Source organism: Drosophila grimshawi, unplaced genomic scaffold (genome assembly GCF_018153295.1).
Source record: "Drosophila grimshawi isolate 15287-2541.00 unplaced genomic scaffold, ASM1815329v1 contig_848, whole genome shotgun sequence".
In the NCBI taxonomy this organism is placed as follows: Eukaryota; Metazoa; Arthropoda; class Insecta; order Diptera; family Drosophilidae; genus Drosophila; species Drosophila grimshawi.
The window spans coordinates 13,349,380-13,377,016 of NW_025063692.1; the positions used below are offsets into that span (position 1 = coordinate 13,349,380).

General features: G+C 38.5%; 2 protein-coding genes across 3 annotated transcripts; one reads left to right on the forward strand and one right to left on the reverse strand.

Annotated features, from left to right (window-relative positions):
- Positions 1-9: 9 nt before the first annotated feature.
- On the reverse strand, positions 10-26,780 carry LOC6565943. 2 transcript variants are annotated; one of them, XM_001992668.2, is made up of 3 exons: positions 26,594-26,780; positions 1,085-1,163; positions 10-744 (listed from the first exon to the last, which is right to left on the reverse strand). In XM_001992668.2, the coding sequence occupies exons 2-3, from the start codon at positions 1,137-1,139 to the stop codon at positions 596-598; spliced, it is 204 nt and encodes a 67-aa protein (XP_001992704.1). In that variant the 5' UTR covers positions 1,140-1,163; positions 26,594-26,780; the 3' UTR covers positions 10-595. The 2 variants fall into 2 exon arrangements, with proteins under 2 accessions (XP_001992704.1, XP_043072118.1); XM_043216183.1 differs by lacking the exon at positions 26,594-26,780 and adding an exon at positions 9,410-9,428.
- On the forward strand, positions 1,538-6,713 carry LOC6565944 (cytosolic endo-beta-N-acetylglucosaminidase). The gene is made up of 4 exons (XM_001992669.2): positions 1,538-1,751; positions 3,839-4,076; positions 4,151-4,477; positions 5,470-6,713. Exons 1-4 carry the CDS (start codon positions 1,586-1,588, stop codon positions 6,686-6,688), a joined length of 1,950 nt encoding a protein of 649 aa, XP_001992705.2. The 5' UTR covers positions 1,538-1,585; the 3' UTR covers positions 6,689-6,713.
- Positions 26,781-27,637: the final 857 nt, after the last annotated feature.

Here is a 27,637-nt window from a genome sequence, read left to right on the forward strand (position 1 = left end):
AGCCATCAATAAAGTTTTTGCCATTTATTTATATATATAAATACATCTATGTATGGGAACTTTAAGTAACAATTTCACTTTAAAGTAATACAGCTGCAAGGCTGCTCTACATGCTTACAACAAACTTTTGATTACATCAACAAGAAAAAAAAAGTCGAAATGCCATGCATTCATTGTGTGTGCGTGTGGATGTGTGTGTATGTGTGTGGGTATGTACGCTGTGGGTATTTTCTTCAGATGGTGGGTGGGTTATGTTTTCTTTCGGTTAGCCCCAACTGCGAGCACCGCTAACGTCAACAACAGTCCAATTCATGATAGTGACGGCTGATTCCGCTTGTGGTTCTGGTTCTGCATTTTCTTCTGGTTGTTGTCCTGCTCCTTGTCTTAGTCCTAGTCTTAGTCCTTGCCAGGGGTCAGTGTTGACTGCTGCTGCTGCTGCTACTGCTGCTTGGGGCGCCATTGCCAGAGCCGCTGTGATTGAGAGGGCATCCAGTTTATTCATTTTTTCTACACCCACATCCATTTGGAGGATGCAGTGCGTTCTGCCTTCTTCCGCGCTCCCCGCTCGGTGTGTGTGGCAGGCAACATACATTAACTATGCGGTCACGTAATATTCCCGCTGACGCTTCTGGCACTTCTCCCTCGCAATATAGCACAGCGCAATCGTTATGAGCAGGGCGATAGTTACACCCATGCCAATGCTGACCCACATGATTTCTTCATTGATGCCAACGTATGAGCGTCCTATTGAAACCGAATTAATTATCAATCATCAATTATCAATTTAAAGCACATTATTAGCCAAATTACAAATAAAAACTACAAATGATTGGGAAAACAATAGAACAAGGAGTCATTTATTAATTTGTAACTGGCAAAAAGCTCGCCTTAAATTTATGTAAATCCCTATATTTTTGGCGGAAATTCAAAAAGCAAATTTCTCAAATGTAGGTTTGGTCTTTCTAAAAACTAGGGATTGCATCCTTAAAATTATTTCAAAGAAATAGAAAAACTTTTTATTTTTATTTTATTAATGACTTAATACATAATCTACACATAGTATAAAATAGTACAATATACGTACCGTTGTAATAGTGATTGGAGTAGCCGGCCTTTCCGGCCACGCGACCCGCTGGCATTTTGCTTAATATTCAATGCGTCTCCTATTGCCAAAAAAGAAAAAACAATAAGTAAAAAAATTTGAAAAAAATATGATTTGTCGTTGCTTTTTTGACCGCGTTGCCAGAAATGTGTTTTTATTGTTGGTTTTATTTTTGTCCTTTTTGTTTTTCGCATTGCTTAATACAATATATGTCCTTGACAGGATTTGAATTTTTCTTGCTGGCAGACTGGCACCTTGAGTCTAAAAGCAAACACATGTCTTCGATGAGGGAATTAAATTAAATTCTGTTTATAACAATTCGCATTTCGAATTTGAATGAATTTTGCGCATTGCCTACAAACGTTTGTCAACACTAATCGAACAGCTGTTTCTTGTTTGTCATCAAAATTAAAGCAAGTTTCGCTGCGTTCGTGCCAAGTTTTTTTCTTTCGTTTATCATTAACACTGCCTTTAAAGTTGTAGATGCTGCAAATGGATCGGCAGGCCATTTGTGACAATAAAAAGGACGCCCCAGATGTCACGACATCACGAGAACAATCGACAACCGCTACAAATGCCGGCAACGATTCAGTGTCTGGCAAACAGCTGTGCGACTTTTGCGCTACAAAATGCTGCACCTGTGGCTGTCGTAAGTCCTTTGCCTCCCAAAAAAAATATATATATATATATAAATATATATATATATATAGACAAAATAATATATATATGCAGTCTGCAAAAAGGTCCGACGCTGAGTCAGACATTTAATAGCACGTAGGGCTTATCAGTGCCTGAATTAAACAGATACTACTCTGTTGCCCAATTGCAGAATAGAGTATATTTTTTTTTGCTTAATAAAAAAAAAGCAAACTATAAAGCAGACATTGTCAAAAATGTGCACATGAAATCGCTCTTTGTAGAGCGAACAAAATATGATTTTTTTTTTAATTTAAATATTTCCAATATTTCCATTATGCAGATTGAATATATCCATATTCGTCTGTCTGTCAGCTAATAAAACTTGGAACATATCTGTTTACTTTGGTTTTTTGTTTCGAATGATGACTTCTTGTATGAGAATCTTTTTGGTGTATCAAACTAAACTCCCAAATAAATATTAAGATATAGATGTCTGCAATCCTCTGTTATCTTATTTCTCATTTGTATGTATTAAATTTATAAAGTGCTACGAAAAGTGAATATCCCCCGTAAAAGTGAAAACTGATGGCTTTTTAACACCAGATTCCTTAAAATTAGGAACAGAGTATTGCACAGTCGTTCGAATAGTACACATACAAAAATAAATAAATTTATATATATAGAAATGCGTGACTCGTTTTAAGCCTGGCTTGAAATATAATTCAAACGTTTCTGGCTATAAAATAAAAATATATGAGAAATGCCACTAAGCATTCACACACACAAAAGTAATTATGGTCAACTGGCAGATCCTGTTTGATTCGCACGACAGCTCATTGGTATTCGTGCTGTGTTTGCTTAAAAATCCATATCCTTGCTGCAATGGTAGATTCGAGTTCCGCTCAAACGCCTCGTTGCGTTCAGTGAGCGCACAGATTGCATAAAAACGACTGCCCCACTACGCCACACTCCCCTTGAAATTGCTTTCGCCAGCCAGCAAAAACTTTTGCCACAACAGGATGCGATGCTGGTGGTAATGATGATGCTGCTGCACATTAGGACACGCAATTGAAAGGCCCTGAAGGCCTTGGTGTTGGTCGATTTTGGGGCTTCGGCTGGTTTTGGGGTGGTCCACATTTTGCACGCTGACCACATGAATTCACATAATCCAAACGTTTGAGTGCACCCATAGAAACCGCAGTTGCATGCAATGATAAGCCCGAAATAGTTTTGTCTTTTTCGAACCAAAACTTCAACTAAATATTATTTTAACAGCGCATTAAAATTCATTCGGACCTTGCCCTTGCCAAATTTTCATAAATACTCTTACTGGGAGCAGGCATTGCTTGTCCGGTGATATTCAAATTTGCAAATATAATCAATAAGTTCGCCCATTTTTAATGTTATTATGAGTTTAGTAATGTCAGTTTTTCTAGTTTAAATACATATGAATTTTGCTGGCTGCAGTCAAGAATATACATAATTAAATTTTGAATGGATTTTTAATTTTTATTATCTAATTGCATTCACTTTTTATACTTTGATACCAAAGGTTTCATAATTCAATGAAATTGCAACGTTCTATCTTGTTTTTAATTTAAATATTCAATTTAATGGCACAGTTTAAATTGCATCAATAAATTTGTTATATTGAGTTATCTTCTGAAATATGAATTCATAATTAACTTCAATTAATTTGGATTGTTAAGCGGAAAAAATAATGCATTATGAGCTAAAATTCAATCACTCTTGCACAGCTCTGGTGAGGGGCAGAGGAGGAACAAGTCGGGGGATATGCATATGTAGCATGTAGCATGTAGCATGTAGCATGTACATATAAAGCGTGATTATAAGGCTGTGACTTGGGGAGGCAGTAAACATAGTAATTGATATTGAATGCAATAATCGTGGATAGTTTAGTTGCCTTCAAGGTTCTCATTTAATGTGGTTGACGCGCAATATTGCAACGAGTGATAAACATTTCCGACTACTCCGATAAATGCAGGCCAGCGAGGCGGCACTGAATTCATAACGTTGGCAACAGTTGCAGCATCATCAGTATGCGTCCCCAACTAACCGCAACATCCGCAATTGCAGCTCAGCTGGAGGCGGAGCCCATCCGGGACAATGTGCAGCTGCTGGGGTTCCAGGTGCGCAGTCGAGATATTGACTGGAGGCGCTACGTCCTACCGTTGGACGTCGGAGTGCGCGGCGATGCCGTCTATTTGGACAGACAGTCAGACTTCGTGAGCAACCATCGACGTTCGCTCAGTGGCACTGGTCGCCGCGAGCTGCTCGTCTGCCACGACATGATGGGCAACTATCTGGCCGATCGGTGAGTGAGTTTCACATTGACTGGTTTCACATTACCATTGAGTGCTGGAGTGTTTAACCGTCCCATGCTTGCAGGCATTATCAGAGCTCGGAGAAGTTCGATGACTATCGTTTTATGCACTGGTCAGCCGTCGATTATTTTTGCTACTTTAGCCATCAGTATGTGACCATTCCGCCCAGCGGCTGGCTAAATGCCGCCCATCGACATGGCGTACCCGTGCTGGGCACCTACATCGTCGAGGGGACTGCAGGCAGTCGTTTGCTGCACGAGGTCCTGGAGAGCATCGAGAGCGTAGAACGTACCGTTGCCGCCCTCACCCGCCTCTGTCGCCACTTCAGCTTCGAAGGCTGGCTGGTCAATGTGGAGTGCCCGGTCCGTAGCGAGTGCATGCCCAATCTATAGTGAGTATACAGCCATCTACTTATCCCAAGCGTTGCTCCTCAATCAATTCTCCATATATTTATAGTTTACATACAGAGTTACTATTCTCTGTTTATTTTTTTATTTTGTATTTTGATTTCATTGCCAATAGTAGAAAAGTCTAAGGCATCAGCTACTCCGTACAAACTGATTGAAACGAAGCAAAATTTGCTTTTTGCCAACATTTATGTTAGTTGTACACTTTAAGTAGTTGTATTTGTGCCGAATGCATTTAATGATGGATAGAAAGAAGTATAAAAACTCGCACAAAATCGAATATCAGATCAGGGTGCGACTCTAATAGATTTTATCATTTCACTCAAATAGGTTTAGTAATTGATTGATGATTCATGAGAGCATAATAATCAATATATTTGTATATATACACATAATTCGTTTGGAATGCTTGTACTTCACCTATTCCGAGTGCCCAATTAATAAATTTTAAGTTTTAAAGATGGTTGACTATAAATTCAGCTTAAAAGTTAATCCAGGCAACAAATTGTGTCACGCTTCTGGGCTGATTCATTACAAATTCTAACTTAATCATTATATGTTGATAGCAAAATTGTTGCACATATTCTTGCACATAGTCAACGTCATATAAATTCTTCTATCAAATAGCTTATACATTTTTTTATGCACACACATATATGTATATATATATATATATATTGCCTACTTTGTTATCACCAAATCGTATATTTGCATATTATGCATATTTATTGAATGCATATTTCCTTTAATTTTGCTCATTGAAATATATTTGCTCAATTTTTGTTTGTCACGAAAATTGTTTCAGCTCGAAAAATTGAAAAAATTTATTATTTATTGTTATTGGTGCATCTGAATATCCAATTATGCTTATCGCATAATATATTAGACATGTATATATGCACTTGATTCACTGCCACAAGTTGCACAGTTGTGTGAGTTATGCATTCACTAAACTCTCCCAATATATTTCCAACAGCCGGTTTGTGGAGCAGCTGCGTGTGGCCATGGAGAGGCAGGTGCCGCACGGGCGAGTCTTTTGGTACGATAGCGTCATTGACAATGGCGAGCTTGCCTGGCAGAATGAGCTGAATGAGCGCAACGTGAAATTCTTCCGGGCCAGCCATGGCACGCTGATCAACTACAGCTGGACTGATCGCAGCCTGGAGACCAACGAGGCAAGCATGCGGCGAGAGCAGGCAGCGCCGCATCGTCTGTTCCTGGGACTGGACGTCTTTGGGCGCGGGCAGGTGGGTCGCTTTCAGAGCGGCCAAACGCTGGCACGGATTGCCGAGCGTGGCTTCTCGGCGGGCATCTTTGCGCCCGCCTGGTGCTACGAAACGCTGCAGCAGTATGGCTACAATATACGCAAGGCCGATGGCGATGAGTCGCTGAATGCCGCCTTCCTGGCCAGAAACGAGCGATGGTGGGCGCGCCTCTGGGAATATCTGGGCACGCATCCCTATCGTGCGCTACCTTTCTACACGAACTTCTGCGTGGGATCAGGCCATGGCAGATACGAGTGCGGCGCCCGTGAATCAGGGACGCGCCCCTTCTTCAATCTGGCGCGCCAGGCCCTGCAGCCGTCGGTGCCATTAGGCAACAATGCGGAGCACAGCTTTGACACCGCCTACGCTGGCGGCTGTGCGCTTCGCATTTTGAACTATGAACGCGCCTTCCGGCTGTTCCTCACCGAATTCCAGCTGCCAATGGGCTTGCTGCTTCTGGGTTATGCCTATAAAGTGAATGGGTCTGGCGAAGAGCAGGAGCAGCACACGCTGGATGTGGTGCTGCGCTGTTGCTCGCCCCGACGACCCATGCAGGATGCCTATATCTTCTGTGGCGACTACAGCGAACACATCCTGACGCCGGGTCTCTGCTACATTTCGCCGCTGGTTAGCGCTTTGCCGCTGGGACTGGCCCACGAACAGCTGCCGCCGGAGCAGGGTGCCCTCGGCGAGAACTGGCGTGTGCGCTACTATCTGGTCAAATTCGATGGACCCGTGCAGCTGCAGGACATTGGTCTAAAGTGTCGACGCCCCCAACAGTCGACGGCAAGCGCCCACTTTGGTGCCATCTACGTGCACAGCCTGCAGCTGAGGGATTGGGATGCGGTGCACTCATCACAAAAGGCCGACATTGCGGTTTATGGCAGACAACTTTGGAATCACTCAACCACAACAGCAACTCGACAATAAAGTATCGTATTTCACACAAAAACAATTGGCTTTGTACTCATTTGAGATGGATATATTGTATACACATATATATATATTGATTGTTAGCCGATATAGGAATGTCTCTCTGCGAAATTACTGTGCAATTGTTTGCTCTTGCTGCTTTTTCAATTTAAGAAATGTTTAAATAATGAATATATGAAATTGTTTAATTAATGAATTCAATTACATGCTCTTAAAAAGTGAACCAAGACAAACCTAAAAAACCAATTAAAAGTCCCAAAATAATCATACGTTTTTTAGCTGTGTAGCAAGACTTAAAAATATGCAATTATTGTATAAGCAAATATATAAAATTAAATAATAGTATGATTGTGATTTTAATCATTTTACTTAGCACACAATTAAATTACGCTGTCGCCATTAAGTTCTGATTTGCAAGGTTCTCTTCTATCTACATTATCTCTCGCTCTTCCTGTATTTATTACTCATTTCCCTTTCTTTCGCTTCCACACACATACACAACAATTTGTTCCCCTCTGAGCTGCGCAATTTGTTTGAAGCCTTTTGGCTTTCTCTCGCCATCATTTATCAGGATACGAATCTTCCACCGGCTCAACGCTGCATTTCTGGTATCCCTTTGAGTTTCTGGTTACTCATACAAACACACACACTGTGTATACTCTTTGGTTTCTGCTTGGCAGAGGGGTCAGTTCATCTCAATGTCGGCCAGTTTGCCCACTGACCATCAGTCAACATCACTTGCAGCTCGTTGTGTGGCTCGTAGGCGTGACTCAGAACATTACATGTTTTTTTTTTTCTTGTTGAATCCAGTTTTTTTTTGGCAAAGGTGCCACCATCCACCACACCCACAAAAATGTGGCACAAAAACTTGATAAATTTTAAGAGAATTCGGGACGGTTGTTCGTCAAAAACGTGACCAAAAGTATTGGACAAGCGAGCAAACCACATGCAGAGAAGAAACTTGAACTTCATTTTGTGCAGCTTAAACTGCTGACCAATGCTGCACAAACTGTAATTTAATTAAGTTAAATTTCCTGACTACATGTTTTGATATTAGTTACATTTCCTTAAAGTGCATACTCCAAATATAAATTTCTTTGAATAAAAGTTATCGGAGAGCAACCATGAGCATTAGCTAGGTTTGCCATTTTAGAACGCAGGTTTACTTTCATGAGAGAAAACAAAACGTAAAAATTTAGCGAACCAAAACACTGATGGAGTAAAACTAACCTTTGCCCAATATTGGTCAACATGTAGTTATTGCAAATTATTATTATTATTATGTGTACATCAAAATGTAATCATCTCGATTTTGCCCTCCACATACTTGGGAATACTAGGAGCATCTTTAATCGGTATAAGTAATCAGAACGATATTCCAAAAACTGACAGTGACCCTGATTCAGAACTGGAATGCGAAGTTGAATTTGAATCAGACGAAAAAGATGATTAAACTAATAATTTGTTAAACAAAAATTGATTTATAAAAGAAATATATATTTAGTTAATACATGCTGCAAATATATGTAGTTTTCATATATGCCAATATTGAAATTCTTTACGTTTTAAGTTTGTTATTAAGTTTATTGTTCCTATATAAGGCGTGGTCAGATCGTTCTAACATTTTTTTTCGAATATACAAAATTACACACAACACAATTTTTCGAAATTTTAACAAGAAATTTGCGAATTTAACACAGTGTGCTTTGGCCAGCTCACAAATATTTATGAATGCGTATTGCGTTCTTCAGTTCATGCCATTTTGATTAAATTTGCATATAAATTTCCTTTGTTCAGTTGGTGTGCGAATATCGCCCACTGTTTTCATTCAGCAGCAGGACATCTGGCACCTCCACATTTACTGTCCATGCTGTTTATGCAGCTTGCCGCATTTGACATCGCTTCAACATTTTATGACAGCATCTTATCTGCAGCAAAATGCCATTTTATTTCTCTTTATTTTGTTGTTAAATACACACACTCAAACATATGTATAGTAAACACCTCTCTCTACTATTTGCACAGTCGTTAAAGATGTTATTATTTCGTATTTGTGTCGTTGAAAGAATCGCCAAACGAATAATAATTAAGTGTCCAGTGAAAAACTTACAGACAAATGTGAACATATATTTTGAAGTTATTCAACAGTTTAATTTCGTTTCTTAAGGTCAATTGAAATTTGTCAGTTAACTGCAGAGGTTTTTAATTTAAATAAATATGGAGTTTTAAATTAACATTGATGTCTAGTCTTTGTTGTTGACATAATAATGATAATATTAAGATATTTACTAACTAAATGGCATAAGGGAATAAGTCTGTTACAATTTGCCTAAAAGTATGCCACAGAAAGCTCAAAAGCTTATAGTTACATTTTGCTGAATTTAATAAATAAATAGATGTTAGCTAGCTGATTATGCATTTAAAACTAAAGTAATCAGTAGCCAACTGCTTGTTTCTGCTAGTCAAACACACAAAGTCAATATTACAAAACATATGTCGATCCAACTTCATGATACACTTCTTAAACACTTTTAATGCTTGCCGGTTGCAAAGTGTAAAAAGACAACGCAGAGAAAGTCTCAAAATTAAAAAAGGAGAAAGTTCTGTGAATACGTAAATACGACAGAAGAGAATATCATGCATTTTTTGTAAAGTTTTGTGAGTGCATTTCTTAGTTAAAGGTGGAAAAAAGTTCCATTTTTAATGTCAAGCAAAAACCTGATTTTGTAGTTCCAAGTTTTTGTTGCGTTTATTTCTTAGTCCATCTGCAACTTTTTTCGGTTCAGTTTTCTTGCACAGTTGATGAGTTCCAAGCAATTATGTAAAATGTCTTTATTTTACTTTTACTTCTGCAGCATGGAAAATAGAAATGATAAATATCATTTAAGTACTAATGTCTACATACTTATACGCTGAAAAGTCTTTGATGGAGAGCTTTATGTTCATAACACATACACTTAACACCCAACAACTGCAATTAATGGTGGATATATAAATATTTTGTTTTATTTCCATTTTTCGTCTTTTAGTGCGGAACTTTTTGTTGCGGTATACAGAATTTCTACATGCATGACAGCATCTGAGGCCAAAACTGTTTTACTCCACACACCCCCCTTCATTCAACGTGCCGTTTACGTAGTCTATGCCTACACATAAACAATAAAATGCCCTCGATTTATTTTATTCTTTTTGTGTCTTAGAAATAATTTCTAACTTAACAAAATATATAAAAATATCTCATTTATTTTAATTTGAGAAATACTTTGTTTTTCATTTGTTTTATTCTTTGTTTTTTTGCTGGGTTCAAGCTATTCATTTATTTTATTTTTGTCTTACTCAGATGTATTCGACAGATTATGTGAATCTCTCTCTCTCTCTCTCTCTGAAGACGAATCCCGACGGTATGCGAATTATAAATATTAGTATGTTGCGAAACAGCTTACTGGACTAGACTGTGAGTCTATCCCTGAAGACGAGTCCCGACGGTATTCAAAAAAAAATATATAAAAAAGAAGCAATTTATCTAAATACTGAGTAAATAATAAGCGAGACAAATTTCTGGAAAGTATAAACTCGAATCCATTTTTGTTCTCCTTATAAAATTCTGATAAATATCAAGAATCAAGAATGTAATTTAGAAAATGTAGCTCCTCTTTCCGAAAGACTAAGCCGTGCGATTCAGAAGCAAATTGACTTTCTGAAAAATAAAGTGAGCTGCACAAATATATATTTGGTGAGTGCTGGCTTTGCGTCCTTTTTTCTCTCTTTTTTTTGTCTTTTTTGTTTGCTCTGGCAACTATTTGTCATTTTATTTGCTTAGTTTGGCCTTCCTCGTGCAAGTTTCGCTGCGCTTTCGGTTTGCTTCTTTCGACAAAACTCTGCCTCGCAGCGCGCTGATGCGGAAGCGTGAACGCAGAACGCCAGTTGGGTGGTGCGATTTTTGGGCGTGGTATGGCAATGAAAAGAGGCAACATTCTCAGCTGAGGGCTGCCATCACCATTAGCATTATATTATATGCTGCTGGCCCGGTCAAGACTAGACAAGTAGATAAGTGGGATGTGATTTGTGTAATGCCCAGTTGCGCCTTCGCTGCTGGACTTATGTTTTGAACGTTCCTCGCTTCCGTCTTCACACCGAACAGTTGCACATTTATTTGTATTACTTTTTTGCTTTTAAATCAGCTGCATTGCATCGCATCAGCTAGCTATAAATGAGATTTAAAGCAACTATACCCAACTGACCTCTGCCGGTAATCCCTTTCCGTCCCCGCCTACCTTTTTCCTTTTTTCAATTTACTGCGTTCCTAAATCACCCAAACCGAAAATGCAAAACCAACCATAGCAAGTAAGACTGCCTTAGTCGAGTGAGTTCGACTATGATATACCCTAAAGCCAGCTTTCAAATTTCCGTTTCAAAAGGAAAGCCTCTGCTTTTCAAATTGTGACTTTGCTACCGAAAATTGAAATGTATCGATATTCGAGAAACTTAGGCAGTTATCGATAAGATAAAGCAAACTTGATTTCTTGTTATATGACAACTAATGTTCCAAATTTGAAGTCTTTATATATCGAATCGGCTCTTGTTCCTGATCAAGAATATATATACTTTATGGGATCAGAGATGCTTCCTTCTGCATGTTATATCCATTTGCACAAAACCATTTAACTCATTTTTACCCATTTTCAGGTCATACAAATGCATTTGCATTCGGCTGAAATTGAAGTTGACCTAATTTCGCATTGTGTGATAATCCTTTGGGAAGGATTTGATTTTACCATTTAGGTGCATTACTATGAAATTTACATGAATTGTAATCAGCTTGTAAATGCATATACTGACGTGTATTTGTGGCTATTGTCTAGTGTCACAGTAATTCCAACAAAAAAAGCATAAATGTCTAGAATAGACCGATATATATATATATTTAAGTACCAGACTGAGATTTGTTTTAGTATTTTGTGTGATAGAAAAAGAATCCCGTGCTGATGTAACTATTACGCAGTACGCAAACTTTTTTTATTTTGTGTTTTATTGGTTGTCTTTTATGATGAAACTGTTCAAATTTATGCATAAGCCTAAATGAAGTTTCAACATAAAATTAATGCGAAAATCACTGACAAATTTGACACAAGTAGCTATGAATATGTTATGGAATTTGTTGATAGTTGACGCAGATAAATTATATTTTTATAGCCTTGCAGATGGCATTCTAACTTTGTCACAAAGTAACACATTTCTTTGTTGGCTTAGCATATAAAGAGCAAATTTATTACAACCAAGGGAATGCGCTTTAAGGCAAAATGCAGGTACCGTAAAATGGAAAAAAAACAGAGAAAGAGAGAAAGGTTGTAAGCACTAGACTCTTCGCTCAAGAGCTAAATGGAGTGAATATACTATATTTAACCAATCTCAGAAATGCTCTGTTACAAAAAAAAAAATGTTTAAGGTATTAGGTTTTTTATACATTTTATCATGGCGCTGTTTGAAATCTAATAATTTAACACAGCGAAACGAAATGTAATTTAACTGTCAGTTGAGTGAGACCCATGAATATGCAAAAGTTATTGCCAGAAAAAATGGGAATTTCACATGCAGTTTTGCGCAGTGCAATGCACATCTCTGATTCTGGCATATAATTAAAAACTCTTGAATATGAGGGCGAAGAGTGAATTGGTACATAGAAATGAAAGCCTGACGGAAGACAATAAACTACCAGGAAGGCCAGTGAGTTCAGCAATTTGAAGGCAAGGGCATTCAGCAAAATGAGAGCTGCAAATACTCAGAAAAATAATTGCCCTGTATTTTAGAAAGCCAAGATAACTCAACTTATTATTCAGAAAGTATATTTCTAAAATGGAAAGTCCTGTTTCTCCGGGGCTATTACTTTCTTAATTCCAGAAAAAATGCTGTTTTTTTTTTTTTAATATTTTTGCACAACTAACAGAAGGATTTTTACTTTCTACCAAATATTTCTACTTTTTCGAAATATTTTTTATTATCAAGAAATATTTATTTGTAATTTAGAAGCTTTACAATTTTAAGAAATTCATATATTTGTATATTTTATTTCTGAAAACAAGAAAAACTCTTTAGTTTTCCGGGCAATTGTTTTCTGAGTGCAGTATCTGCAAGCAACTCCCGTTTTCATAGCATTTCCGCAACTTTGCCAATGAATCGCTTGCCGAGCAGCAGTTGCACAAACTTTAGCCAACATAAATAATAATAAAGCACGCAATAAATGTGGGCTCGCAGAGTCAACAGTTTGTGCAGCAGCAAGTCCAGCTTCAACTGTTGCATTATCCACCATTAGATGGCAACATTAAATGCCCAGGCCCAGCAGCGAACAGTTAGCTTAAATTGCAAATTAATTGCAATAAGCTGCCGACCTGAGTCCAATTTATTGTTCTCATACCAGTGTTAATTGCACTTAATAACTGTTGGGGCTGTGGCTATGAAATCGAATTTAAAATACTTAAATCGAGTGCAGCGCACACAAAATGCAATGTGTGCAAAATCCGATTTACCATCGAGTTGGCAAGCTGTTAGTGGGCGAGTCAGCTTGTGTCCATGTGTGTGGGTGTGTGGGTATGTGTGTGTGTGCGTGTGGGTGTGTGCGTGTGTGTGTATGTGGGTGTGTGCGTGTGTCTGTGTGTGTGGGTGTGTGCGTGTATGAGTACGTCCTTTGTTCTCTGCTGCTGCTGTCGGGCATCCTTAATCATCAAACTAAGCAGATTTCGTCCGTCCATTTTGTCCGATTGTCCAACTGTTCAAGTGTCCCCCTGCAATTGCGCAATTGAACATAAATTAAAGGCTTCTCTCGAACCGACACTGTGCTTTTAATTGCAATAAAAGCCTGCACAGCAATAAAAGCTACGAAACGCAAACGTCAACAATTAGATTCAAATTTATGGTTTGTGGGTTGGAAAAGGCCGCAACATATTTTAGATATTTTTACAGTTTAATGCAACAGGAGAGATTTCAACTAACTGTTAACGTGACCATGGCCTTGAGCTAAGTTCCAATCAAAATAAAAAATCACAAAATCACTTTTGTTTCAATCAATTTCGATTTCTATTTTGGCAAACTGCCAATTTGTGCCAAGTGTGTGCAGTGTACAATTTTTCTGCCACCAAATGAATACCAAATCACGCATCGAATTTTTCTCATCTTTCAACTCTGCATTCGCAACGCGTTTTTTTTTTCTGAGTTTTGAGTTGTTGGGGTTGCCTTCAGATCTTTCGGCGCCTCATAACTTTTTCACTTGGCCAACAGGCCAACAAAATGCAACAAGAACAACCACAACAGCATAACGCTTAAATATGTCAGACGCGTATCTTATTTATGTGGTTTTTATACCCTGTATATGAGCAATGAGATTAAGTGTATATTTACATAATAAACAGGTAAAATTAAATGTGAGTTTCAGAGCATTACAGAATCACAATCTATTGGTAAAAAGGAGAGAAAGATGCTTAGAAAATATGTGTATGACAAAAAGGCAGACAGTGGTCACAAATGAAGTCTGTACAACTCTGTATGAATCTCAGATCTAATTGTACCCCTTCAGCAGAGCAGCTTGTAGTCGGACACTTTCTTGCAAGCTGTCTGTGTTCCTAGGTTTTGTTTCATTGTGGTTAAAAAAGGATTTCTGTGGGGCCTCCAATGTCCAAAAACAAATTTTCCGTAATTTTCGAGGTCGCTTTGGCACAACGTCCGTTATTTTTGGGTGTGACGGATATTCGTCATTATTTGCGCCTGTCTATTTATATCTGAAGGGTAGCGAAACCAAAGGCAAGGTCCCGATGTAATTTTGTGATGCGCAATTGTTTGGTATCTAGTTGCCAATCAGTTGAGCAAATACCAAACCCAGCAGGAGGAGGCAACTTACACGCAATATATATATATATATATATTTGGGAAATGTGGCAAGCAACAGGCAAAGCCTTCGTTTATCCTTCGAGAGCTTTCCGTATGCGCAATAAATCAAGAAAATCGCATTTTGATTGCCACTAAAATATAGGCTCTGTCTCAGCAGCACCTAGTATACTTGCTTGGCAGGCATCCATTTATTGTAAGTATCTATGTTTATGTTTATGTGCATGTGCTGACAATAATAACAACAAATTTGAGGTTCTCAGTTGTCCTTGCCAGGCGCTTAGAAGATCAAATCAAACATGAGAATATGGTAAATGGGGCAATTTGTCAAATATAACCGAGAGAGAGAGAGAGAAAGATAGAGAGAGAGAGAGAGACTACATCAATTTTATTTATTGATGCTTTTGAAGTTTGACTGACTGAGTAATTTAAAAGTTATCGTATCACTTCTTGCTCCTGAAATGACTCTGCTATCAGAAACAATGCTACACTAGTTAATGTTTTGTGAATATGCTCTCAGAATTTGGCTCAAGCCTATCATATTTAAGACTTCCTCTATCACATTTGAAAGAGGTTTTTAAAGTTAACAAAGAACAAACGCTAGATTGCATCAATCAATAGGATAACATAATTTTTTAATATTAATCCAAATTCTGAACGATAAAAAAATGAAAGCTCTTTGTACAAGTAATTCAGAAGTAAATTTAGCCAACTCAGTTGACTGAGCAATATTTATTAAAGGTACTTTGTGTAACAGAAGCAATTTGCTGAAGAGGTTTCCTCTGTTATTTGTAGGATATTTCATTACACCCTGTATCGATGGAATAGTTAGCAAAGGGTATGACTCCTTAAGTCATGTTATGAAATCATTTATGTTGTTTTTATTACCACAATAAATAATTGACTGGTCCATTCAGTCATTGTTTTGTTAAGATTTCTGACAGAAATAGAAAAAAATAAAAGTTAAATGTATTCATTCTAGATGCAGAACAAATTTTGGTAACAAACCATGTCAAAACCATGTAGAAATTATTACAGGGTTTCGCATGGTCAATCACTTCTCACATGTGCGTGTTATTTTTGCTTTCTTTTGATCGCTTGGATTTGCCAGCTTCATCTCATAGTTTTCACACCCTTTGCTTGACATAAACCCTTCAGGTGGCTGCTGCCTGAGATTGAGACTCACAGTTTGAGCGGCACTTTGACGTCAGTGCAAATGGTTTGTTTATCGTTGTCGTTGGTTCTGGTTCTGGTGTTGATGTTGTTGTTGTTGTCGCTGCTTTTGTCCTTGTCGTCATTTGGTCTGTTGTTATTGTCATAAAAAGGAAATCAGCCAAGTTTGCCAGCGCGAAATTTTGCGCTGTCAGCGACGTCAACGCCTTCCGTTTATATTCCTGTCGGCTGGCTGACTTACTTTGATGACGAGCGACTTCAACAAATATAAAGTGGCAAAGAACCTAAAAACACATAACCATGTCATTCACACACACTCACCATGTACATGAAAACATGCTCACTTACGCAGGGTCGGCTGGTTCTCGAATTCAGTCGAAGGGCCGCCATTTAGTTTCCAAATATCGTTTTGCTGAATTTTCCCAATGTTCTTATCATTTTCGCTTATAAGTTCGCTTTTTGGATCACCCAACCAAACCGACCTCTTTCAGCATTTTTAAATATTAACTAACATTTGAAATTAATTTCTTTTGACTTTCAAGTTGAATTTATACCAAAAAATTAAGCATGCATACTTTTAGGAGTCATCTCGCTAAGTAATTGCTTAAAAAACTTAACTTGTGAATCAGGCTGTGAAAAACTTTCAGCTTTAATACTAAAGCATCTTTAATCTCTTTAATTTTCGATTAGCTTAGCTATGCCTTCAACACTAGATGCGGACGCCTGCGCGGCTTTTATTTTAGCATCTATTACAAAAAGGGAAAGACAAAATTGTGAAATTCTAGACAAAAGAAGAAATCATTCTTGATCAGCATCAAAAGCCTGATCTTTATAGCCTGAACCCTCTGTCGATCTATGTTACGTCCATATCCGAAAGATTGAAGGATGTAGAATTACTTGAAAGAGATTATGAAAGCCAAAAAAAAAGAAGGATAAAATAATAATAGAAACGCCAATTTGGAATTAGGATTCTCAAAAATGAGCTGGGGCTTGCAGGTTTCATTTGAATACTCATTCACTTCTGACTGCCTGTTACACCTTTCTACATAATTTATAAGCTGAGTTTTGAACTCTATTTCATGTCATTCCGCTCCTGCGCACGGTCACACACACATTGAGCTTCTTATATCGTGTAATGTGTTTGTTGCTTACGAGCCTCACGTACTTTTCCATAATAGATAACTAAAGTTTCGCTTGGTTGTTTGGTTGGCTACCATTCTTGATGCTTTTGCCTCTCCAAGCGCCTAAAAAATGCCATAAATAAGCGTTTAGAGCACCGTCATGGCTGACATACCCGCTGTCATCCCCTCGGTTTTTTTTTTTTGTTTGTGGGCGTATTTCAGTCATTTTCTGTTAGGCTTATAAGTTGTGGCCATGGCGAATGCTCCAGTCTCATGTCGCCGATATCAAATCGAATTCGCTGTCAGCTGAATATGCAAAGCAAAAGTCGCATAAATCAAACTGTCTGCCCGGAAAGCGAATGGAGCTGGCAACGGGACAAAAACTAGGCCGCGAGTTGGGCTGGCAGTCCGAAGTCTGGCTCCTGGTTGCTGCCTGCCAGGCAAATTGGTCAAGGTCCTGAGTGAGGTCAGATCTGTCTTCTGATGCATTCAGTTTCTGGTACGCTTTGTATGTTTCGACAGCTTTAATGTGGTCGCCATGCAGCAGCGGAAGCGAGAGATTATGTGGCAGACAACACGCCACACCGGATGCAACAGCCAGACCGGATGTTGAGCCGGGCAGCTACTTTACAAACAGAGGTATGCATTTGCTCAATTGATAGAATATCTCACATATAAACTAACTGACGATTCATTCGAAGTGAAACAGATTGGACTTGATTTACATAGTTAAAATTACTAGCTGAATATGTTCAAGCAACCATCCATCCAACGGGCTGCTTGACGTCGGGGTTTGTCGCCGCTTGGCATCTGTCAATCACACACTACAAGCACAACAAATGCCACAAGCCACACATCACACACACACACATACACACACACACACACACACACACATGCATTGCAACTATTGCGTGTCGGTTTAAATTGCAAGTTATTTGGCGCCCCATCAAGTTGGCAGCTCAAAGCTGCATTGCCCATGTTAAACAATTTCAGTGTTTACACTGAGCAAAATCAACAGCTCATGTATTATATTATTAAATATAACCAACCATGTATGTATTTATGCATGTGCATTCATCAACTGACAGGTGTACATATTTATATGTAATTATATATCAATATGTGAATCATAATATATTTTCAACATCGTTTTTGCAATTGAGTATAATAATTATGAATATGATTCGGGAGTAGAAGTTATGTTCTCTCTTGTATTTCGAGAATACTTTAGTTTAGTTGTGCCTTAAATTAATATTTGTTGTGCTAAAATGATTCGAGTTTTCGCTTAATTCGCAGAATTTGTCGCTCTTTTGGCAACAGCAAACTGAGAATTTACTGTCATCCCCTTGTCTGCCTGGCAATTGCCAAAAAAGAAAAAAAAAAGACTTTTTGCCTTTCCGCACCAAAAACCCGGACACTCCCCACTTCCCGCTCTCTAACACTCTCCCAGATCCCCTTTGAATAAACACCCGTTGGACGACTGCTGCCAGTGCTGTGTAGTGTTGCATTGTGCACCACTGCTCTTCACTTGCCACTGGCAACCTTCACGTTGCGTTTTAATTAGCTCTCGAAATACATTATGTGTTGGCAAACATACATATATACTACACATAATGTGTGTGTGTGTGTGTGTGTGTGTGCGTGTCTGGTTAAGTGACTTTGGATGTTTGTATTGCATTTTGGTGTCCCTGTTGCGGTCGCTGTTGTTCTGCTGTAGTTGCTGCTGCTGCTGCTGCTTTATTATTGGTTTATTCCACGCCCAACATATTTGCAAACTAACTAATTTAATTGAATTTCCCTATTGTGCAGCTATTACTCAACGTCAGCTTGCTGGTAAAAACATGCTTTTAAAATAAACAAATTACATTGAAATCTGGTTAATATGCCAATATCAATCTGAAATTTAACTGAAGTTTCTCATTTGCCATGAAACAAGTCAAATTCATTGTAAAGTGAGTTGTCCCAATTCAAAAAAATAAATAAAAATAATATACAGAGTAGCTCTAAGAAAGCACGTCTAGACACTTAAAGTGTCCTCGACTAACAATTGAAAGTGTGTATAGTTGACACACACAAAACTCCCTTTCCCCCGTTCACACACACGCACACACACACACACACACACACACACACACACACTCACACTCACACTCACACTCACAAACCCGCTGAAAGCAGTTTATGACAATCAAGGGGTGGAGGTGAGATGGGGGGTATGTAATGTTCTAACTTGGTGTATCGCTGCAGGAGACTGACGCACTTGTCGTGTTCGTATGCCAAAAACTGACTCAGATATACAGCAACAACAACAACAACAACAACAGCAGCAGCAGCAAAAACAAACACAGGAAATAAATTGAATGGGAAATGCAGTTGGTGGCTGGGGGTTGAGGTTGGTAAATTGTCTTTTTATTTTATGTTGTGCGGTGGAGGTCAGGCGTTTATGGCAAACTCATCACATTATTCTAAGCAACTGCAAATGCGCGTTTCTGTGTGTGTTTGCCTGTTTGCCTTTTTGTTTGTTTGCTTGTTTGTTTGTATTTGCGGTTTGCCGCAGGCATTTTGACCCACTGACACAAACAATAATATCCTTAACAACACAGCGTCAACATATTAATAGTTGTATCATCACGAACAGCCCAATGCGACCGTAAACACTTACTTGGCATCTGCTCAGCTCAGAAGCCATAAAAAGAAAGCGAATAATGAAAATATTTAGTTTTGCTTCAGCGTATTATCGGAGATCAACTTATCAACTAACTTTCAACTATTCTTTGGACAAGGACAAGTCTAACGAGCAGCTCTTTTGAGAGAAAAGAATATGAGTTTGAGTTATTGGGAATTAAACTTTAACATTGGCGATTACTATTATTGTTATTATCTTTGATTGGTATTGCTGTAATTTCTATTTTATTTTTTTATTGAGTTGACAAAATTATACTGCAAGTACATGGCTTCCCAGGTGACTATAAAGAACAGAAAGTTCTTTAAAGACTGGGATTTTTATCGACGTCTTGAAATTGCTGTCTGTATCTGGAACTCATTAAATGTACGTAAATGTGTATACTGCACTTGTTTATATGTAGTTGTATAATATTAACATCGAATAGAATTTTCAAATGCTGAGGTCCTTAACTTTTTCAGGAAGAAAGCAAATTCTATATGCTGGTTGGTCCAACTGGGTAACGCACAAGGCTCTTGTTTATACACACTTGTTTAGACACCATAATAGAAAGGGCAACAGAAGTTTGTGTGAGTTGAGCGTTTTATTTGCCCAAATCATCGGCCAAAGCAAATTGAAAAAGCGTCAGAGCGTTATCGATACATAAATAATCCCAAACCCAAGCGCACACTTACATTTCCATAGATACAGATGAGTGTCTGTGTGTGTGTGTGAGTGTGTGTTTGTTTTTGTTTCTTTTTCCAGATTGAGCCATCTGCCGCAGCCCGAAAATCTTTAATTGGCAATGCAATTTAATTATATGACAACAGTGTGCCAACTGTGACATTGTCTTGAATCCACTCGTACGAGCAAATTATTCAACTTTTTCCTCTTCCCTTTAACTTTTTCCGCCATATTTTGGCATATGCGAAGAAGTCATGAAATCACGACTAATATTTTCTGCCAAGGACTGCTCGATGACGACATAAGGCATTTTGTTGGAATTTCGCATACCAAGGCCGAGGGCACTTGAAGTGTCTCAGGATAACTTTGTGTATACATTAATACAGAGGTTCTAAAGGAACTTTGCTGTCTTATTAAATAAAATGTTGAACAAACTACAATTCAGTTTATATAAAACTGTCGAATATTTAGATGAATTAATATCAATCATCTAAATTTTATATCTTACAACGTCTTACGTCTGAAAGGGTATTTAGTACGTGATGCAACTGCTATTTCATGCTTTGCCATTCTCTTGGGAGTATCGCATGCGAGGGGATGGAGTGTGAGGCGGTGCAAAAGCTTAAAGGCCATAAAACATTTATGGCGTAAAATTCACTAGAAAAATATAATAGGAAACCTAAATGTGAACTCAATTGCGTGTCACATTTATCGACTTTCTCTTAAAATCGACGAGTAAATATGAAATGTTCGAGTTCAGTCTCTATTACAACTAGCACATTTTCTACATAAGAATAATAAATTATTTAAATTTTATCTAATTCAATATTTGATCAAATTATTTGGAAATATTTTAACGCTTAGGTCAATGAACTACCAGCTGATAGCAGGCGGCAAACAACATTTAGTTTTTATCCATCAATCTTTGAAGGAGGTTCATAGTAATCAATATTCCAAGTTTAAGATAGAGGCTTCTACCGGTTTTGGGGAGGAAATTGGGAAAGTGGTCTGAAAAAAGTTTTCCGCTTTTTAAATTACTGGTAACATATATTTCCAAATTGGTGACTCGAGTCTCTAAATTGTGTCAGATATTATTTTATCGATTCTTGCAAGCGATGCCAGCTAATATACTTTTCAAATTTGGTGACTCTAACTCAGAAACTGTGGTAGATTGTTCCATCTAAGATTTTTAAGCAATGGGGAGCTGGAAATCTTTACTTACCCACTAACCAAATTTTGTTGACCCTGGATTTCAAAGTATACCATACTACATATGTGGTTTTATCGACATGCACTTATTGATTTGTTAGCCTCCAAGTGGACATAGCACCCCAATTTAAGCACCCGTCTCTAAGATACTCTTGTACCTTTGGTATCAGGGTATAAAAAGACATTTTTTTTAAATAAAATCTTTCACTACTTATGACTTAAGTAAGCAGCTTAGAGTTGTCTGCTTGAGCGGATTGCATCGCTGTCATCTTGTGCTTAGTGCATGTAAGATTACAAGATAATCGCAACCCATTAGCATTTGAAAGCTCAGCATGCACTTTGACCGTTAAGCTTACATTTCCAGTTTTTCCTCTCTGCGTTCTCTCATTTCTTGTCTTGTCTTGGCTTTATTTTATATATTCGTTGCACGATACCCTACACACAAGCAGCAGCTGCATGTCAATACTAATTCAGTCATAAGTTACATTTCACAACACACATGTGTAGTATATCCGATTTGAAAAACTAGTTCAAAAACAGTGCTGGAAATCATCGATAATCGATTTCGAATCGATAATTCAGAACATTTTCCAAGAGAATTACATAAGTCAATATAAAGTTGTGAAAGAAATGTATGTGCTATTTGAAAATAGTGATGAGTGCCCAAGCTCAAGTTCCAAATGAATTACATAAATTAATATAACGTTTTGATTAAGTCAATCATTGAGAAACTTACAGGGTATATTGTGGTCGAGTCTGTCTTTAATTGTTGGCCATTGGGCGTGTCGCGACCAGTTGAGAGAGTTGCTGTGACGAACTAAATACTGTGTGAACTAGAACATGCTTTTAGATGCCTTCCATACGCCCACCTCTTTGCCAGCAACCCTCTCGCTTGAGTCTTAAGTGCTGCTGTGTATTGTCAAGGATGCAGCCTGAGGCAGTCAACGGATTGCATCTTGCCAAGTTGCCGATGCCCACCTGCTGCTGCTGCTGCTGCTGTTGTTATCGCAGTTGTTGTTGTTGTTGTTGGTATGGCGATTGCTTTTGCTGTTGCTGTTGCTCCTTTTGTAATGCTGTTGCTGTCGATGTTTGCATTGTTTTGTTTAGATTATCTGCCGGTTTCCGCACAGCTGGCGCTGAATGGGCTAAGCGCGATATTCCTTGATGCTGTGGTGGCCTATTGTTGGTCGTGTTTACAGAGCTGCTAAGCTGCCAGGCGATAACGTAGCAACGCCCTCGTTGTGCCGCCCACCCTTCTCCACTTTGAAATGTTTTTATGTGGCATTGACATGTAAATTTAATAATGCGGAGCAGCAGCAAGCAAATGGCTGTGCGAGGCACATCTCGCTGTCGGCTGGCAAACGTGTCGATTGATAAATTGCAAGAAAGTTCGTCAGCAAATTGGCAAAAGCAAAGTTTTCCGATTTGCAAAATATATTAATGAGTTTCAACATGTAGCAATCGAAAAAATAATAATCATAATAAATAAATAATAAAGAGAAACAAAACTTTGCTTGTTGCTTCAATTTGCCATGCCACACCCCAAATAACAGCAACAACAAATACTGCCACTTGTCACTTGCCAATTTTTCTATATTTTTCTGCTTTGTACACTCTGATACCCAAGTTACACGAGTATATAAGCACAACTTTGTTCAATTCTCTCAAAAAAGATATGGTGTGCTACGGCCACTGAGGGACTGGGAATCGATCAAATCGATAACTGCCAATCGATCAATCCACATATCGCCCACAGTCTTAAAGCTACAATCACAACACTTGGTTGATAAATTTCTGGTGATGTCCTTCACAAATCGTCATTGGCATCCATACCTTCCGCCCCAGATCCCTATCCCTTCAAAATCGGAAATGGCTATATCTTCTAGAGTATGGCTTCTCAAGTATGAATAAGATAATTTTATAAGTATATATCGGATGGTATAAGTCCATACCTCAAACGATGTCAAAGCTAGAATCACTAAGTCTAGCCTCTACATCTGCAAGTTAAGGCCAAAATGATCAAACGTGGAAGGTAGATGTGGAGGATCCTCCTTTAGCAAGGTGATATCAGCTATTATTACATTAATATCAGAGTATTTCGCAGTCAGTTACTCCCGACAGTAACGCCCATATTTTTTTGTTGCTATATTTTCTTTTACGAAATGTTGTAGAATATTGTAAGCACGTGTTTTGGTTAATGTTGAGTTCTTGCTGCAGCTTCCCTCTATTTTTTGGCTGCTTAATTAAAGCTGGAAAACGAGCCAACACAAAAGACAGGCAAAAGTCAGTCAATTAGCGGGCAACTTGAGGAGCGCAGCTGTTGTTGCTCATACGCCCCATTGGGACTGCGAGGGACTCAACAGGACAGGACAGGACAGAACAGGTCGTGGTCAGGACAAGAGCGCACAGTGAAGGCTTCACGGGAGAGGACAAGTAAGCGATTCGCTGACAGCAGTTGCAGCATGAAGTGCCGCTGTCTGCTGAGAGAAATGTTAATTACAAAAACCAAATTATGCTTATGCATATTTCAAGCACTTAATGAAGTTATTAAAACCCTTCCCCAATCGTCGTCCTTGTCAGTTTTAGCTTGCCTTGACGAAATGTGCCTTAAACGAGCAATCGGAGGGATGAGTGGTGATGGAACTGGGGAAGCAGGAAACACGGAGCAGTAAGATGCTCACTCAACTGAGACTCAATTGTTATTGGACTGCGCCTGTTGCTTGCGGAAAGTTGCTGTGCTGTTCCTCGCAAATGTTGTTCACTTTTTGGGGGTGCTGCATAAATGTAGTCTAGTTATTTAGCTCCATGGAGAGATGGAGATGGTGAGTGTGCGATGCACTCGAATCTGCCTGGCAACACCGTAGCCTAGTTTCAGCAAATACTAAACATTCATTAATTTAAATGTTTATTCCCTTATTCACTTGAAAATGTTTAAAAAAGGAGTATAGCGAAGTTGTGCAAATACATGTAACAAATGCATGTCTGTAATATTGCAATAGTTGTGTAGTGTTAAAATATAGTTAAGAAATTAAGCACATTGAATTAGCACAAGCAATCGATACTGCAGATAAATATACATTGAAAGATGGAATAGCTCCAAAATGATTAACAAATAAATTAAATTCTTTTAATTTATCACAAATGAGACAGCTCTAATGATATTAGTGGAGTAGTGGTAAAGCTTTCTTAGCTTTCCCGGCGACTAAGTAATATTTATAAAAACTAAATATGATGTCAGTATCAAAATCAGTATTATTTCGTAACATAAGCGTTTGGCTGATAGGAGTAAATTTCAGTAACTTTCATTCATAATTATTGTTTTTTTTTCTTTTTACCCGCTGCTAAAATTTGAATGAGGAAACCCATTTTAAGTGTTTCAATTGGTTTAACACTTCTACTTCTACTTTATTCCAAAACACGTCTGCTCACATTACTTTATTCACAACGACTCTTTCTGCTTCTTCTTTAAGTTGGAGATCACGCAATTGATATCGATCGACATCGATATCAATGTTAAGTTACAGATGTTATGTTGCAGTCTTAGTGGCCTGCTATAATATTTAACAGCTAGCCTATCTCCAAGTTGAGCACTCTCGACTAGAATATTCTTACTTGCTTTGTCTTTTCAAATAATAGGATACTTACAAAATACTTTTGTCAGTCACTAACAAGTATATTAAATGGCAAATTGCGCTTGCCAGTTGACACAGGAAACTGTTCTTTCTTGCAACTGCAACCTGATTAATTTCCCATGTTCAAATACAATAAGCCAACAATCAACATTGACACAGAGGAAAGTTAAGATTGCGCAAGCGGTTTTCAGACCAATTGTTTTTGTGTTACATATTTGACCTGTATTATAGATGGAAATAAACTGCTTGGCCTTGTGGGTGGAAATGCAAGTCTCACACAAATGTGAGGCATGGCGCCTAGAAACGTACACGAACAATGGGAGGGCCAAGAGTCAAAAAGTCGCGAACGAGCAGTCGGTCATAGTACCAAGTGCTATAAATCTAACGATAATTTGATGCGCGACGTTTAACGATGCTTTTGCGACCTTTGCACAAAGGAGCGACCTCCCCAACCCCTCCCCTCAAGTAGCTCTCCCTCAAGCTGGGGGTCAATGAGCTCATCTTGCAATGGGCAACGATTCGTTGAAATTAAAGCTGCTGGCTTGCGGGCTAGCTCTTAAGCCAATTAAAATGAAGCCAAGTGACGCACAGTGGGCTGTTTGCACAGTGGTCATGTGCTGCTAGTGGGAGTCCAACGAATTCATCATTTTTGCCATTGTGTATTGTTATTTCCCATTTGCAACTTATTATGGAGTCCATTATGAGCCAAGCAATGCATTTTAAATTGACTCATCAGCGTTATCATGTGCCGCACACGCCTGATTTGGCACAAATTGTGCAACTGCGGAAACTGTAAAAACAGCTGACAAACGAAGCCAATCACCGTGGTGGTGGTGTTGACCCACTGATAAAGGTGCACTATTGATATTTCAGTTTCGCATACAATTGCATTAAGGCATTCCTAACAATCGAATCGCTCCTGACAGGCAGTCAAGCAGGCAGGCAACCGAGATACCAGGAAGCAGCTGCGCTGACACTGCCAAATCGTGTGGCATGCGTGTATTGATAAGGCGCGACAGTTGCATCCACTGAGTTCAAATACTGGCTGGTTTGTCGTTTGGCCGGAAAAAGAAAAACAAACAAAACAAACAAAAAAACAGCACGCAAACAGAAGTGACACATTTTCGTATGGCATGGAAAGGCCAAATTGAAATGAAAGATTCATGTTAATGGCATTGATGTGAAGTGTTTATGCGGCGTATACTTGATTTATATTTTGTCTAATTTTTTTTTTTGTTTTTTGGCCGCTGCTCCAAGTTTGGAATGCAAAGTGCGTTACTCGGAGGACTTGCAGATCATAAATAATAAATGAAGCCAGCCATACAAAAGGCACTCGTGCAGAAGCATTGAGGATTACAGCACTCATAAATGTCCCAGTGCACAAAGATACATAGATACAAAGATACAAAAGGACTGTCGCATAAGAGGAAAAAAGGGAAGTGAAAGCAACGCAGCTCGATGTCAACTTTGTAAGCTAATCCGCACGACAACTTCTATGAAAGTGTCAAGTAATGACAGCTAAAAGTGACAGTTAAATACTCACGTCAAGTGCTTCTGGTCAATTCTCTCTTTAGGTGCACAACAGATGTAATCGCTGGTATCAAGCAGCAAGTGAGCCCTTCTGAGCCTTAACAAGGATGTCTCGGCAGCACCTTTGGATGACCAATTCGCTTTCAAATTTTCAACTGAAATTTACGTCGAGAGGCAACGGCCTGCTTTTTATTCTATGACTGCGCGCTGAACACACAGCACAACTGACAACCAGCCACTGGGCGAGAAAAAAGCGAACTGAATCTCGAGTTGCCGCTGATGCTGCACAGCGGCACGAAGCCGCTTGTGTGCCACCCGAATCGCACGATGCCAGTCGAATCGACGGTCGACTGCTGTTGACTGCGACCCTTAAAGTCGGGTGAGCCTGCTATTGCCATAACATTTGCCAACAGGCCTGCCACAAAATTCATTCATGTCATAGTAAATTGCGTTTCTCGAATCACATGCGCTTTATCCAATTGCAATTACGAAAGTATTTAATTTAATAGCAGGACGCACTCTCTAAAAGCAAATATTATAAATTGCTGCAGCAGTCCAAGTTTGTTTGTTTAGTGTGATTTTGCTTTTATGAAATTAACAGTTACAGTCACAGTCACAGTAATAGTCACAAGCTGCTTCGTAGTCGTTTCAATGTTCTCTGCCATCTCAATTGCCTGCAATTTTCGTTGGCAATTTAATGGCTAGTTTTAGCTTTTTAAACTGTTAAAGTTTGTGTGCATTTTTTGTAAATAATAATTAAAAATTGTTTTTTTCTTGGCTTTAGGTCAAGCGATATTATTAGACGAATCCCGTTGATATTCAAATGATATCTGAATATATATAAAAAATAATAAAAATGAGCATTTAGCCCGAAGTCACCGAAAAGCATATTTAAATTATAAAATACGTCACCGAACAATAAAGAATAAATATTCATAAAATTTAGACTAACAAAATTTGATTATTATTTATTTCAATAATCACTTTTGTTTGCAGCTCATTAGCAAATTAAGCATGTATAACCATTTTTGAAATTTCATTCTCGAAATATTATTTA